The sequence below is a fragment of the Indicator indicator genome, chromosome Z, assembly GCF_027791375.1.
Source record: "Indicator indicator isolate 239-I01 chromosome Z, UM_Iind_1.1, whole genome shotgun sequence".
Classification (NCBI taxonomy): Eukaryota; Metazoa; Chordata; class Aves; order Piciformes; family Indicatoridae; genus Indicator; species Indicator indicator.
The window spans coordinates 74,002,199-74,015,552 of NC_072053.1; the positions used below are offsets into that span (position 1 = coordinate 74,002,199).

The 13,354-nt window shown below is 44.6% G+C and overlaps 2 protein-coding genes across 2 annotated transcripts in view; one reads left to right on the plus strand and one right to left on the minus strand.

Moving 5' to 3' along the window:
* Positions 1-1,930: 1,930 nt before the first annotated feature.
* Positions 1,931-5,272, plus strand: GNG10 (G protein subunit gamma 10). The gene is made up of 2 exons (XM_054397448.1): positions 1,931-2,011; positions 5,147-5,272. The coding sequence occupies exons 1-2, from the start codon at positions 1,931-1,933 to the stop codon at positions 5,270-5,272; spliced, it is 207 nt and encodes a 68-aa protein (XP_054253423.1).
* A 7,793-nt stretch (positions 5,273-13,065) lies between these two features.
* Positions 13,066-13,354, minus strand: part of SHOC1 (shortage in chiasmata 1) — a 55,271-nt gene continuing 54,982 nt past the window's right edge. The window contains exon 28 of the mRNA XM_054398116.1: positions 13,066-13,166. Within this exon, the coding sequence (XP_054254091.1) occupies positions 13,066-13,166 (101 nt within the window). The remainder of the gene's footprint in view (positions 13,167-13,354) is intronic.

A 13,354-nucleotide genomic window follows, 5' to 3' on the forward strand; every position in this document is an offset into this window, starting at 1 on the left:
TGGAGCAGTCTCTGGGGAAGACAGCTGTGTGTTTCCAGCAGCAATGGTGTCTTTTTGCTGTAAATCCGGCCTGATACTGTGTGAGCAGAGAAGAGGAGTCAGCAGGTACCATACAATCTGTGGGAAGCAAGCAGGCTTGTCTCTTTTCTCAACATGAGCCCTTTGAAAATAACCAGATGCATGCACAAATTCATGGACTGCAGAAAAAATTTGCTGGACAGTGATGCTGCAGTCACATCTCTGTGATGGGGAGAGAAAAAAATGTCTTTACAAAGCTGACAGTATTGCAGCATTAGCTGAGGCTACTGATTGTTTCTAGCCTAACATCTTACTGTAGTTCTAAAGGATGTCTGTCTTCCAGGCATAAATTTTCAAGACCTATTTTATGTGGAAATAAAGTTGACAAAGCAATTATATGCATTAGCAAAAAAAACAACCAACCAACCAACCAACCAAAACCCCACAAAAACCCAAACCAGAGAGTTACAGTACTATACCTGGTAAATTGAGATGACTTCAGAGAGAATCAATTGCATGAACAAGTATTGATGGTACTGGGTAAAGGTGAGATCTGTGTGTGGCAAGGTAGTAGGGTCTTGCAGAAGGACCACCTTGCCTCTTATCAAGTTTTTTCAAAGAACTGCTTTGTAGCAAGTGTGTGCTTTCAAATATGTAGCATATGTATAAGGTGAAATATACATTTCACTCAATTCCACATTCACCACCACTCTTTTCCTTGACTATTGCTGAATCTCTGACAGGCTCAAGCATGTTGCTGACTGGTTGTCTCTGTGCCCAGAGCAATCATTTGAGGCTGTGAGCTTCATCACACCAACTTTTTAAGAGGCCAGCAAGCTTGGCAGATGCCCACCAAAGAGCAACGTAACTAATAGATGGTTGCTAGAGAAACATGATGGACCATGGAGATGCAGCAACAGTGGATGCAGCCGTCAGACAGTTTGAGCCTAACAGCTGCCTGTAGGCAGAGTAGGACTTCCATTAAATCCTTGCAGAACGTTTAGAACTCCCTTTTCTCTCTTCCCTTCCTTCCCTTCACACCCCCATGTGGCATATTAAGGCCTCTTTTTTTCTATTTAAAATATTCCTCCTTTTCCTCCTTTTCTGCCCTTTCTTCTTCTTCATTTTCCCCGTCTCCCCACTTTCTTCCATTTTTTTCACTTTTCTTCATCTCCCATCTCCCTCCCCTCCTTATTCCCCTCTTGTTTTCTCGCATTTTTCCTTTTTCTCTTTTCCCTCCCTCTTTCCACCTCATTTTGTCACTTCTCCTTTGTCCCCCGTTTTATTTTCCTTCCTCTTCCTTTTTTTTCTTTTAATTTCTCCCAGTTTTCTCCTTTCCCCATTTTTCCCCTCTGTTTACTTTTTTCTCTTTCCCTTCCTCTGCGTTTTCCCTCTTTTCCCCCCTTTTTAATCTCCTTTCTTCTTTTTTCCTCTTTTATTTCCCCTTCCCTCCCCAATTTTTCTTTCTCCCGTTACTTTCCTCTTTTCCTCTTTTTTCTCCCCCCTCTCTTTTGTTTCCCCTTCTTCCTTCTTTTTTCCTCCCATTTTGTTCCTCCTTCCCCCCTCCTTTTTTTCTCCTTTCCTCCCCTTTTTTTCCTTCCCCCCGTTTTTCTCTTTATCCCCCTTTTTTCCTTTTATTCCTTCGCGTTCCCATGTAGCCGCCAAGGCTTTCTGCCCCCGAGACAGCCGTGGCCGCCAGCCAGCGCCGCGGTAAGGCGCTCTAAGGCGGCAGCTCCGGGACGAGGTGGGGCGGTGCAGCCACGCCTGCTGAGGGCGGAGAGGCCCCGGCCTCACCCTGGGGCGGCTCCGCGGCGGCGGCAGAGCGAGGCGCGCCTTGCCCAGCTTCACGGGGCGCAGCTTCGGCGGATCTTGCCGCTCTTCCTCTGTTCCTCCGACCTCTCCGCGCCTCGGCATGTCGTCGGGCGGCAGTCTGAGTACCATGCAGCGGCTGGTGGAGCAGCTGAAGCTGGAGGCGGCCGTGGAGAGGATCAAGGTGAGGGCCGGGACGTGGGGTCCGGGCCCCCGGGACGGGCGGCGGTGGTTGCCTCGCCCGGCGCGGCGGGGCCGCAAGACGAGCTGCTCTTGACCTTGTTTCCCCGGTTGTCCGCGTCGCCTGCCCTGGGAGTGAGTCGTGGGCAAAGGGGACGAGGGTTCCCCTGTGCCCGGGAGTGCTCCGAACCGAGGCTGCCGGCCCCGCGGGATGGGAGCCTTTCACGGCGAGGGAGAGCTGTGATAAATAATGTAGGAGCCTCTCATGGGTGCTGCACAGGCAGGTGGGGCCGACGACAGCCGTTCTGCGCGCGGAGCCGGCCGGCGGGGCTGGCGTGGGGAGCGTGTGCGGGTCCGCATCCGCTGACTGACATCGCCGGGTGAGCTGCAGATTTTCTACGCATGCATGAACCTTCTCCTGCTTGCAGCTTTACAGACAAAGGAAGGCTAGTGGGGCGGCCGTGTCATCCGCCAGCTCCTCAGGGTTGAGTTTGGTGGGGTTTTCTTTCGCCCTGGCAGCCCAGTTCCGCCCGCTGAGACCTTTGGGAGGCAGCGCTCGGGTCCCGGCAGGAGGGGGCTGTCCATTGCTGCTTTGTGAAAACGACGCTTCGCTGCCACTCACACGATCCGGCATAGACTGTGAAGCGATGAAGGTCAAATTAATATGTACCCTGTGCTTTCCTCTTCTCTCGTTATCTCCATTCATTTGACGTTTTTCTCTGGGCAGTCCCAAAACATCAGTTTCCTCAGTCTGGGGACAGTGTCAGTACACTGAGCTGCAGGGACTTGGCTAACTGACTTAAAAAAGAACTTAAATGCCTTTTTCTCATTATTCTCATTGTTCTGCTGAAAATTTGAACTGCCTGTTGCAAGGTGAAACCGCTATGGTTTTTGGATGTCATCCCAATCATGGTCAGGCGTTGCAACAGGCTGCTCAGGGAGGTGGTGGAGTCACCGTCCTTGGAGGTGTTTAAGAAACATGGGCATGGTACCTTGGGATGTGGTTTAGCTGCTGTAGTGGTCGCAGGCTGCTGGTTGGATTTAATGATCTTACAGGTCTTTTCCAGCCAAAACAATTCTATGATTCAAATCATTAATATTAGTGAATTTTTATTAGCGAATACTCAACCAGCATATATTTGATTCACTGGAAGTAGCTGCAGTTTATCACTGCAGTCATGTGTGAGAACTGGTGAGAAACAACACAATGAAGAGTGGAAATGTAGGTTCTTGTGGCAAGGTGGATGTTGTCTGACACAGAAGTGATTGACCAAACATTTCTGTTGCTTTATGCCATCAGCCATAGCCTGGACCACTGTTTCATTTTGAGGCATAACCCCCTCCCCACATTTCTGGGGCAAGAAGGGGGTATTAAAATATAATGGTTCATTGAGGGTTTCTTTGTGGGGGGAACACATTCAGGAGCTGCACTTCTGAAGTATACATATTTGTTCCGGGTTTGAATGTACTCCAGGGAGGCTTGGCTTTGATGAAGCTTCAGTCTCATCTTTCTTGCAGCGTTGTGCACAGCAGCCCCTTTCCAGATCTGCTGCTCTAGGGACCTCTTCATGTATTTTTCACAAGTGAAATGATGCATGATTAAAAACATGTCTCATAAAAAGCATCACCTGGGTTTCTTGACATGCAATGTAAAACCAGTGAGTAGTGTATTCAGCTGGTGAGCAAAACAATTGGGTCAGTTTTAGCAGGCTCTGAGATAGGAGAAAACATTGTTTTGCCTGCTTTGAATAGACAATGTGTTTTCAGACGGAAGCTAGATATGAAAGGATTTTAAAAAATACATGCCATACTACAAAGTTCCAGTGGTGATTTTGTTTACCCTGCTAGCTGAAAAAGCAGACAGGAACAATATTTTCAGAAAGAGGAAACCAAGTAGGAAAGAAGTACCCACACACGTCTTACACTCAGGAGGCAGCTGCAGGGAGTCTGTTTGTCCTGTGATGAAATACAGCAGAAACTCTTTGTGGGAACTGACGGAGTGAAGGATGTTACAGGGGCATAAGAGTATTTACAGCCTAAGAATAGGCAGATCTCTCCTAGAACAGCAGTATGCTGCTGTATGGATAATTCTCACACAGGTGCCAAAAATCAGGTTTGTGTCTTTCCGGAAGCACCAGGACATGCACAGCTCAGTACATGCTGCAGAGGTCAGCAGCAAAGTGCAGGGAGGTGTGGTGAGGAGCTGCTAAGTGTACTGTGCTCATGCAGCAAGCTGTGCCCTGAATCAAGCTGCTCTTTTTCCCAGGAAAGGCTCCATGCAGCCTTGGCCTGATCAGTGTTGGCTGATGGCACCTCTGCCTGATAGCTGTGTGGTGCACGGTTGAATACCAGCAAGCAGTTGGCACTGTGTTTGAGGCAAGAGTCCTAATGCTGCAGGGAGTCCAAGGTGGGAGATCTTTGCTGCTTCCAGAAAGAGGTTCTCAAGGAAGGGAAGCACCCCATGTAGGGGTGCTTCTCCTTGCACTCTCCTCAAGAGCAATTGGGAAATTAGAAATTCCTGTTTTCTGTCAAAGGTGCAAGCACATGTCTGATTCACTGTCTGTAGGGAGAGCAAGGTTCAGTGCTGGAGGCATCTTTCCTTTGGATTCCTGGGCTTGTTCTGCAGCTCTGAACGGTCCCCTTTGAGGGGTAAAGTGTGGATTTGAAGCTCTTACTTCCCTACCAGAGGAAGGTGGCAATTTGGACTTAAAAAGGTCTTAATCTTTTTCCTCTTACGCCTTGTTATATTCTGTCTTGCTTAGCAATTTGGAAATAAAAATCCTTTTTGTAAATTATGTGGGGATATAAGAGTTCAGATATCAACCAGCAAAAAAGTACAGTCGACTGAGAAATAGTGTGGTTGTGGCCTTGTGTATTTTAATAAGGAGAATTCTATCATCTTGGACCTCAGTCCTGTGTGCTTCTCTGGCTTACCACTGGCATAGTATTTCATGTGTGTTTCACTGGAGCTTTGTAAATGTGATTCTGTGCTCATTTACTTGATGTTTTAGAATCCAAGAGCTGATTTGGCTGCCCTCCAGCTCTGTTTGATAATGGTTCTTCAAGAGGAAATGCCTAATAGATGCTTGTGAATGAATTAGTTTCCTCTCTGGATTTGCTTTTGTTTTTCTTTATACAGGTCTCTCAGGCAGCTGCAGAACTCCAGCAGTACTGTATGCAAAATGCCTGCAAAGATGCCTTGCTTGTTGGGGTTCCTGCCGGGAGCAATCCCTTTCGTGAACCCCGATCCTGTGCCCTACTCTAAAATCAGGTAATAAAGTCTTTGATACCATGGCAACAACTCTCATTTGAAATTCAAGCTCTAGACAAGGGCACACAATGAAAGTTGTTTGAATGTTGATTTCTTGGTAGCAAAGTGTTCATCACTTCCCTGCAGGCTCTCCAGATTGTTTTGTGTTTCTTTTAGATGTGGCAATTGAAGCCGGTCCCTTTAGTGCAACTCTTTGTAGAGGTGTTTCGCTCAGGAGTTGTTTTTTGTTTGTCGTTTGTTTGTTTTCTGGGTTCTGTTTGTCTGTTTTATTTTTATTTTGTTTTGTTTGGGTTTTTTTTTTGTGCGTGTTTGAACATCTCTACGGTCGTTAGCAGCATCCAAAATAATAAAAATTGTCATTGGATCACAGCTGTGATTTGACACAGCTGGACATAAAAAGCAGTCATGTCCCCAGCTCGAAGAAAGTGGACAAAGCTGTGGCAGTTGCTTGTGTTTTGACATCTAGCTCACAGCTTAAGCAAGGACCTTGTTAGAATATATTTTATCTTCAGTGTTGTCAGATTGCAGTTCATTTAGCTGTCTGTTGGTGCTGCACCAAAAGTGGTGGAAGCAGAGAGGAGCTGAGGCAATCTGTAGTCATGTCCTTTGTAACCTGTATCAGCACGGGCCTAAAAGATGAGATACCCCCTAAACTCTCTCTGCCTTAGCATTCTGTGTTGCTCCTGCTTGAGCAACATCTGCTGGGTGGGTGGGCAGGAGATTTTCCAGCGTAGAATCATACAATCACCTGGGTTGGAAGGGACCTCTAAAGGTCATCTGGTTCAACGCCCCTGCAGTGAGCAGGGACATCCTCAACTAGGTCAGGTCACTCAGAGCCCTATGGAATCTCACCTTGACTTATATCCAGTGATGGAAGCAGGAGTAAGAAAGGCCGTGTGTGCTAGCAGACTTGGGCAAGAACACACCCAATAACTTACGTCAGAAAAATCTTATTTTTTCAGTGTGGAAAGCAGCGTGGAAGTAGGATGTTCAGGAGAGGGTATTCTTTAAAAAGGAAAATAAAAATAGTTCCTGCAAAAGAGCTGAAAAAACTACAGAGAGAGGAAGAACCACTGAATTCTGTCCTTTCTTTGAGAGTGCTATCAAAGTGAAAATCAATGTTTTCTTTAAGGGCAGAATTTAAACTAGAACACAGAGTATTTGTAAAGTTTTCCCCTTTCTGCTGCCAGGGTTCCTGAGCTTGCAGATGTCCTTGTGCCTCATCAGCAGTGTGGTTTTGATTGTTGCTGCATTGGTTTGACAAAACAGGACTGAACCTGAGGAGGGAGAGCAACTGAGCATGAGATGTTCTTCTGGAAAAATTTGGGGGGAAGGAAGCATAAGCAGAAGGTTTCCTTAATCTAGATGCTACCCTTAGTTATTTTTGCAAATAAGATAAAATTGATGACTGTTGCATGCGTTCCTCTGTTAATGAAGCAACCTTTCTAGGTTGTTGGGTCTTTGTGTGTGTATGTGTATTTCTAGGATTCAAGTTTGATTGTATCTTCCTGACAGGATGCAAAATACTTTCTCAAATGAGTTGGATGGTTAATTTATGATACTTTTCTAGCCCAGGCCAAGATTTTATTTAGTCATCTTTCATTGATAGATCAATTATCTAGTCTATTACTATTGAGTTATCTTAGGACCATAAAAAATGAGAGCAAACTAAAAAAGCCAATTAAAAATGTTTGTAATATTCAAGGAACAACATACTAATCCAACAAATGAAAGTGGTTATTCAGTTTTTATTAGTGTGGGTTAGTTCTTTTTTCTTTTGTTCTTAAGTTCCTTTGTGTTACAATTTGTAAGAGAGATGTATCAGCTTAGAAATACAGCATCTAATAAGCTTTTTTTTTTTTCTTCTTATAGGGAAGGTCATCGGAGAGTTGCCTTCAAGCATGACACGAATGACAACGGGCTTTCCTCCACAAAAGAAGTCTCTCTCTGTGTCCTAACTTTTGTGAGGCTAAAACAATGTCCTAGATATTTATGTTTGTTCTTGTGTATTTGTACTTCACTATCTTTTGCTAATGTTCTGAAAGTTTGTTAATGTAACTCTTACTCTTTCCATAATCGTCACTGTTGTTACTACCTTGGGCTAACAACGTAGATACTACCTGAGAAGTTTACATTTCAGAAAACACAGATTTTTACCACATTACTTACTCCTGTCTTGGTAAACTGTTACACCAGAACGATAGCAAAAAAAAAAAAAAAAAAATCCAAAGGAAAACATCCAAAATGTGGTTTGTTGGAGTATAAAACTAAATGTTGTTAGTACTCAAGTGATGTTCTTGGGGGGAATTTTCCTTCTCTTAGCAAGACCTGGAACCAGCTATGCTTTTTTTTTCAAGTGCATAGATGACACACATGAGAAACTGCTGGACACAGCGTGTAGCACAGGCTTGATTACTAAGGCACGTTTCTTACAAAACTAATCTGTAATACTTCTGCTAATTTATATTTGTAAAGGTACTGCCCTGGTGGAATTTCTTTCTGTCATGGTCTAAGCCCACCCACCTGGCACTAAACACTTGCTCACTTCTACACCACTTCAGCGGAACAGGGAGAAGACAGAACAAATGGCTGAACAGCTGAGGCAAAGGACAAGGAGGGCTCACTCACCAATTATCGTCATCATCATATTAAAACCCCAACATTTTCTCTGCACCCCTCCCTCTTTCACATGCTCACTTCTCTGTTCACAACTTTCTCAGCCCTGTCCTTCAGCCAGTTCTCACCCCACCTCACTGTCTCCTCATGTAACCTACTGTGCCTAGGCTTACCTATGAGGATGTTACAAGAGACTATGTCAGAAGCCTTACTGAAGTCAAGATAGGCAACATCCACTGCTCTGTCCTCATCTACCCAGCTGGTCATGCCATCCTAGAAGGCTATTGGATTGGCCAAGCATGATTTCCACTGGGTGAATCCGTGCTGACCAGTCCTGATAACCCTGCTTTTCCTCCACATGCTTAGTGATAACATCAAGAAGAAACTGTTCCATCACCTTTCCAGGGATGGAGGTCGGCTGACTGGCCCATAATTTCTCAGGTCCTCTTTGTCCTTTTTGAAGATTGGGGTGACACTGGCTTTCCTCCAGTCCTAAGGCACCTCTCCTGTTCTCCATGACCCTTCAAGGTTGATGGAGTGTGGCTTAGCAATGACTGAGCCAGCTCCCTCAACATTTGTAGGTGCATCCCATTGGGTTCCATGGGTTTGTGGGTGTCCAGCTTGCCTAACTCATCTCTGATCCTTCCTCAAACAGAGGAGAGTCCTCCTTTCTCCAGACTTTCTCCTTTACCTCCAGGGTCTGGGATTCCTGTGAGGGCTGGTCTTAGCAGTAAAGACTGAAGCAAAGAAGGCATTCAGTAGCTCTGCCTTCTCTGTATTTTACTATCACCAGGGCACCCATTTGGTATACAAATGATCTCACATTTTCTTCACAGTCCTCTCCTGGTGCAATGTGGTGTCCATCCCATGGGAGGCAGTCATGCATGAACTCCTACCAGCGTTGGTCTCTGCCATGGGCTGTGGTCCTCCCAGTGAAAAAACACTCCAGCACAGCCTTCCCTCAAGACCATGGCTTTCTCCATGGGCTGCAAAGGGGATTTGCCCCACTGTTGATCTGAGGGCCACAAGCACTCAGTCTCCCATCTCACCATGGGCTGAAAGGCGATGGCTGCTCTGCCATACCTCTTTCCTCACTGCCCTCCTTGTCTGCATTATTGTCTTTCTCATGTCCCACTCCTCTTCAAAACCAAAAGAACCCGCCCAACAGGTTTTTCAGCTCTTAAACAGGTTATTGCAGAGGGCTGCTTGTTTTGGCCTTAGCCAGAGGTGAGTCCAGCTGGGAGCCGGGGGAGTTTCTCAAAGCTTCTCACAGGAGCCACACCAGTAGTGCACCAATTCTGCTTCCCAGAACCTTGCCAGACACGCAAACTCGGCACACCCTGATATGTTTAAAATGTGAGCAAAAAGCCACTAGAAGTCCATGAACACTGAAAGGTAGCTGCATGCACAATTGTCAAAGTTTGCAAGATGTGAAACTTACTAAAATGTGCTTGGTCATTTGACTTCAGGTTTTTATATAGCACTTTTACAAGGACATCTAACTTTTTAAATAGGTTCTTAGTTTTGTCTACTTTCTATTGTTTGTATTAATCTTTTAGAAATTTGGAAATAAAAGTCCTTTCCCTACTGGCTTTGAACTCATTGTTTAATTGTAACAAAGAGCAGATATTGTCATGAAGGTGATACTGTGATCTGCAATGGGAAATGGGGGGCTTCAAGCTGTGTGGCTTTTTGGGAAGAGAAGGTTGCTGTTGTAATTTTAGAGAAAAATCACATTTAAAGCCATTTACCATTTTTGTGTTAATTAGTGATGTTGTCAGGCTTACATTTGAAACTGTAAGAATGAACTTTGCAGCCTGCTGAGCACTTAATTTCCTTTGACATTAACTGAAATGGGACAATGAATGTCCTCCAGGCAGTTCAGTCTTTGTCACAAGATTTTCATATTTGCTGTCCTGCAGGAAGACACTGATATGAGAGTCGTAACATGATGAATATGCATTGTGCCTCTTATTACGGAAGAAAACATCCTCCCTGCAGAGCTGTTCTTCACTCTGGCTTCCTTTCATTGTAAGCTATTTGAATATGGAAACTTTTTTCTAGTACTGGACACGTGCACACACGGCAGAAGTCTAGAGGAAGCATGATTGTTCTTATGTGCACAGAGGTGACCAGAGGCTCAGAATGAGGTCAAAACGTTAGGGAAGGAGGGAGAGGGATAAAAGTGTGCATCAAATGCCTTTGAACAGCCAGCACCTGGCTGCTGGCCACTCCCTGCCTGGCAAGGCCTTTTACCTGCCATAAGGAAACCTGCTTCTGTTTCCACATGTTTCTTTCCCCATGCCCCCTTCCTGCTTATGGTTTCCCGCTTCGTGTCCTCACTTGAAGCCTGCGGAGCTGGCATAAGGAGCTGCCAAATTATAGTGTGAAGGAGAGAGAAGCCACAGTCAATCAGCTGGCTGCTGTCTCTTGGCTGCCCTGCCCAGCTCCATGTATTTCAGCTGGAGCACCGTGGTCAACACGTTGGAGAAGCAGCACTGTGGGCATACTGCAGGTCCTGACTGTATCCATGTCTTGCATCAGCAGCAAATGGAACGACCCATGCAGCAGCAGTTAGATGAACAGGAGCACTCCACCCTGGTGTGCCTTAGTCTACAGTCTCACAAGTGGAAAACACAAATTCTGGTCCCTTCAGAGGGGTGTGCTTGCTGTCCCCCTTTCTTCTCAGGCCAGTGTGAGCTGAACTGCTGGGTAATAACAGGGGGAGGGATGACAGCAATGTCACCTCTGCCCTCCCAGGGCACTCTCTGTGAAGAAATTTGGATGTCAGAATGAGCTCCAGAACAGGGTTGGTTGAGGCTCATTGGGTGCCTGAGGGGGGTCAGTTACATGAAGCATGCCACCACTGGTTGTGTTGGCTCAGCGAAGCAGCCTGTGTCTCTGCAGCACAGCTTTTGCAGGTCCGCTTTTTTTTTTAACCAAGGAACTTGACAAGTGAGTCTGGGCAGCTGTCTGCTTTTGTAAGCAGCAGAACAGGGTCTCTTTCCTGCTCAATCAATAGGACAATGTCTTGTCTTCAGCTGCAGGTGTATCTGCTTTTGCATTATTTTTATGGGGTGGCTTAGACAGGGACAAGCATCACATTTTGCTGACCCCACAGTGAGGTGGACAACATCTTAACTTCTTTTGCCAAAGACCTTCCAAAAGGGGTGTCTGCTGAAGTCTCAACTCTTCACATGCTGCAGTCTTCACACCAGTCTTAGAGCAGCAGGTCCCACAGGACATCCACAGTGAAATAGATTGAGCACACACATCTGCATGCTAAGTGCCTCACATGAGCTACATGGCTTCCTTTTCTCACTGTCATCTCTCACAGCCCATCAGCAAGGCTCTTCTCCATCCACAGGTGTCACCTGCCTGGTCATTAAGAAGTTTACAAATCTGATCCCAGAACCACGTGTCCCTGTTTGTTGATAGAGGACTGGTAATTAGTTTCTGTATTGCATCTTTCTGTCTGAGAATTAGATGCTTCCTAATTCTTAGTTACAGATGATTTAGGAGGGGGGGAAAGAGTGCATCTGTATAGTTCAGGTGTAGTTTTCTTCTACATTAAAGAGAAGAGAGGAGGAGGCAGAATGTCATGTGATAAATTTGTCAAAGTGTATATATCTGAAAGACAGAGTCATAAAAGAAATAGGCTGAAAAACAACTGGTCATGGCAAGTCCTTTTCTTTATTTTCCACTATGTTGCCAGTAACTAGTTGTACAGTAACATTTTTTTTCTACCTAATGGAAAATTAACGCAGAGAGAACCTGAATTTTCTTTACTTATTCAATGTAGGTAACATGCCTTTGTTTTCAGTAATCTACAGAGACTGTTTTCCCTGACTGTTCTTGTGAAAGTTCTGGTGTCAGCCTTTGCTTGTGGGAAAGGAGGACAAAAATACACAGGTTGGCAGCGGCAGCTATAATTCTCTCCACAGTGGTCATCTGTGACTGAGACTTTGTAAAGCTACACTCTTAAAAGAACATATTCCTGGGCCTGGCAGTTTAGGAGACAGTTCTGAAAAACAGAGCCAAAGACATGGTGCAAAGAAATGGAAAACGGCTAGATCAAGTGACCACAAAAATGGGCCAGAAATAGTAAGCAAATGGCAGTTTTTATTTAAGTCTTTCTTGTATTCTAGGCAAAATAAGGAAACATTGGCCCATTTGCAATTCTACTAGAAATCTTTTTATGTGACATTTGAAAGGTGTTTTCTAAAGTCTTGCAAACAATTTGGGTACAAATAATTTGGGGATATTACTGTGAACTGAAGTTGCAGTTAGTGCTGTCACAGTTTTTAGGAAATCTCAGCGAAAAATCAGCACTCCATTTTTATTGAGAGATCAAAGCTTTCTCTTCTAAGTGTGGGTTTTATTTATCCAGAGAGTGAATATGCTCTTGATAAAGGCACAATGTCAGGAAAGTGTTTCACTGTGAGCATAAACCATAAACCGAATTGCCTCAGCTGAAGGCTGCTGAACAGATACTGATGTTCTGGAACTGGCAAGCACGCCTGTGCAAAGTGTGTCTGTTCCTGCAGCAGAGTGGAGTTACTGTCTACCATTGCTCCCACACATTTCCAGTTGCTTCCCAAATCTTTCAATGGAAACTGAGGGTTTGGGTACTGTTCTATTCTCTCTTCTGTAGCTTGCAACAGTGATGCTTGATTATGATTAAAGGCAGCTGAGGAACTCATCACATGGTTCCTAAAGGAGCTGCCAGAAGGAAAGAAGGAGAATTGAGCCCAAGGGACAAATACAAAAGGTCACAGCTGTAAGTGCAGGAAAGATCTAAGACTTTATGAGCAGCCTTGAGATTCTGGCAGTCTGGAAAGCTGCATGCTCAGAGAGCAAACACAGGTGCCTTGAAAACTGTGAGCTTCAACATCTGGGTTTTTTATTCATATTTTATTCTTTGCATGAAGAGTGACAAAGCATCTTTATATCACCCATAAGAACAACCAGAGAAGCAGTAAGTCTCCATGGTTAAGGTACTAGTTTGTTTAGTAAAATTTTTAAAACATACAAAAGAACCTTCCAGTAGCAAGGATTTCCAAACCCTAAGCTCTCTCTAAGAAATAATTTAAAAAAAAAAAAAATCTATTCCCCTTCAAAAAGTTTAAGGATATAAAAAATAAATTGTAATGTGGAAGTCTCCATTCCATTCAGAAGAATTTAAGACGTGTTTGTCCATCACTTCTTCCAGGAACTCTTTCATAAGTCAATTTCTTTTTTTTGAACTCTGGTATTTCTGCAAATCCTGAATCTGGAAAATAAGTAGAAAGAAAAACTGTAGGATAAACTACAAATACAACTCATATGCAGACATAACTATGAGCAGTAACAAATTTTAGCTTTAATCAGTATGCTCTATATGAAGATTATCAACTACTACAAAATTAAGTATGCACTGATTAACATTAACTACTACTTACTGCTATGGACCAGTTTTAC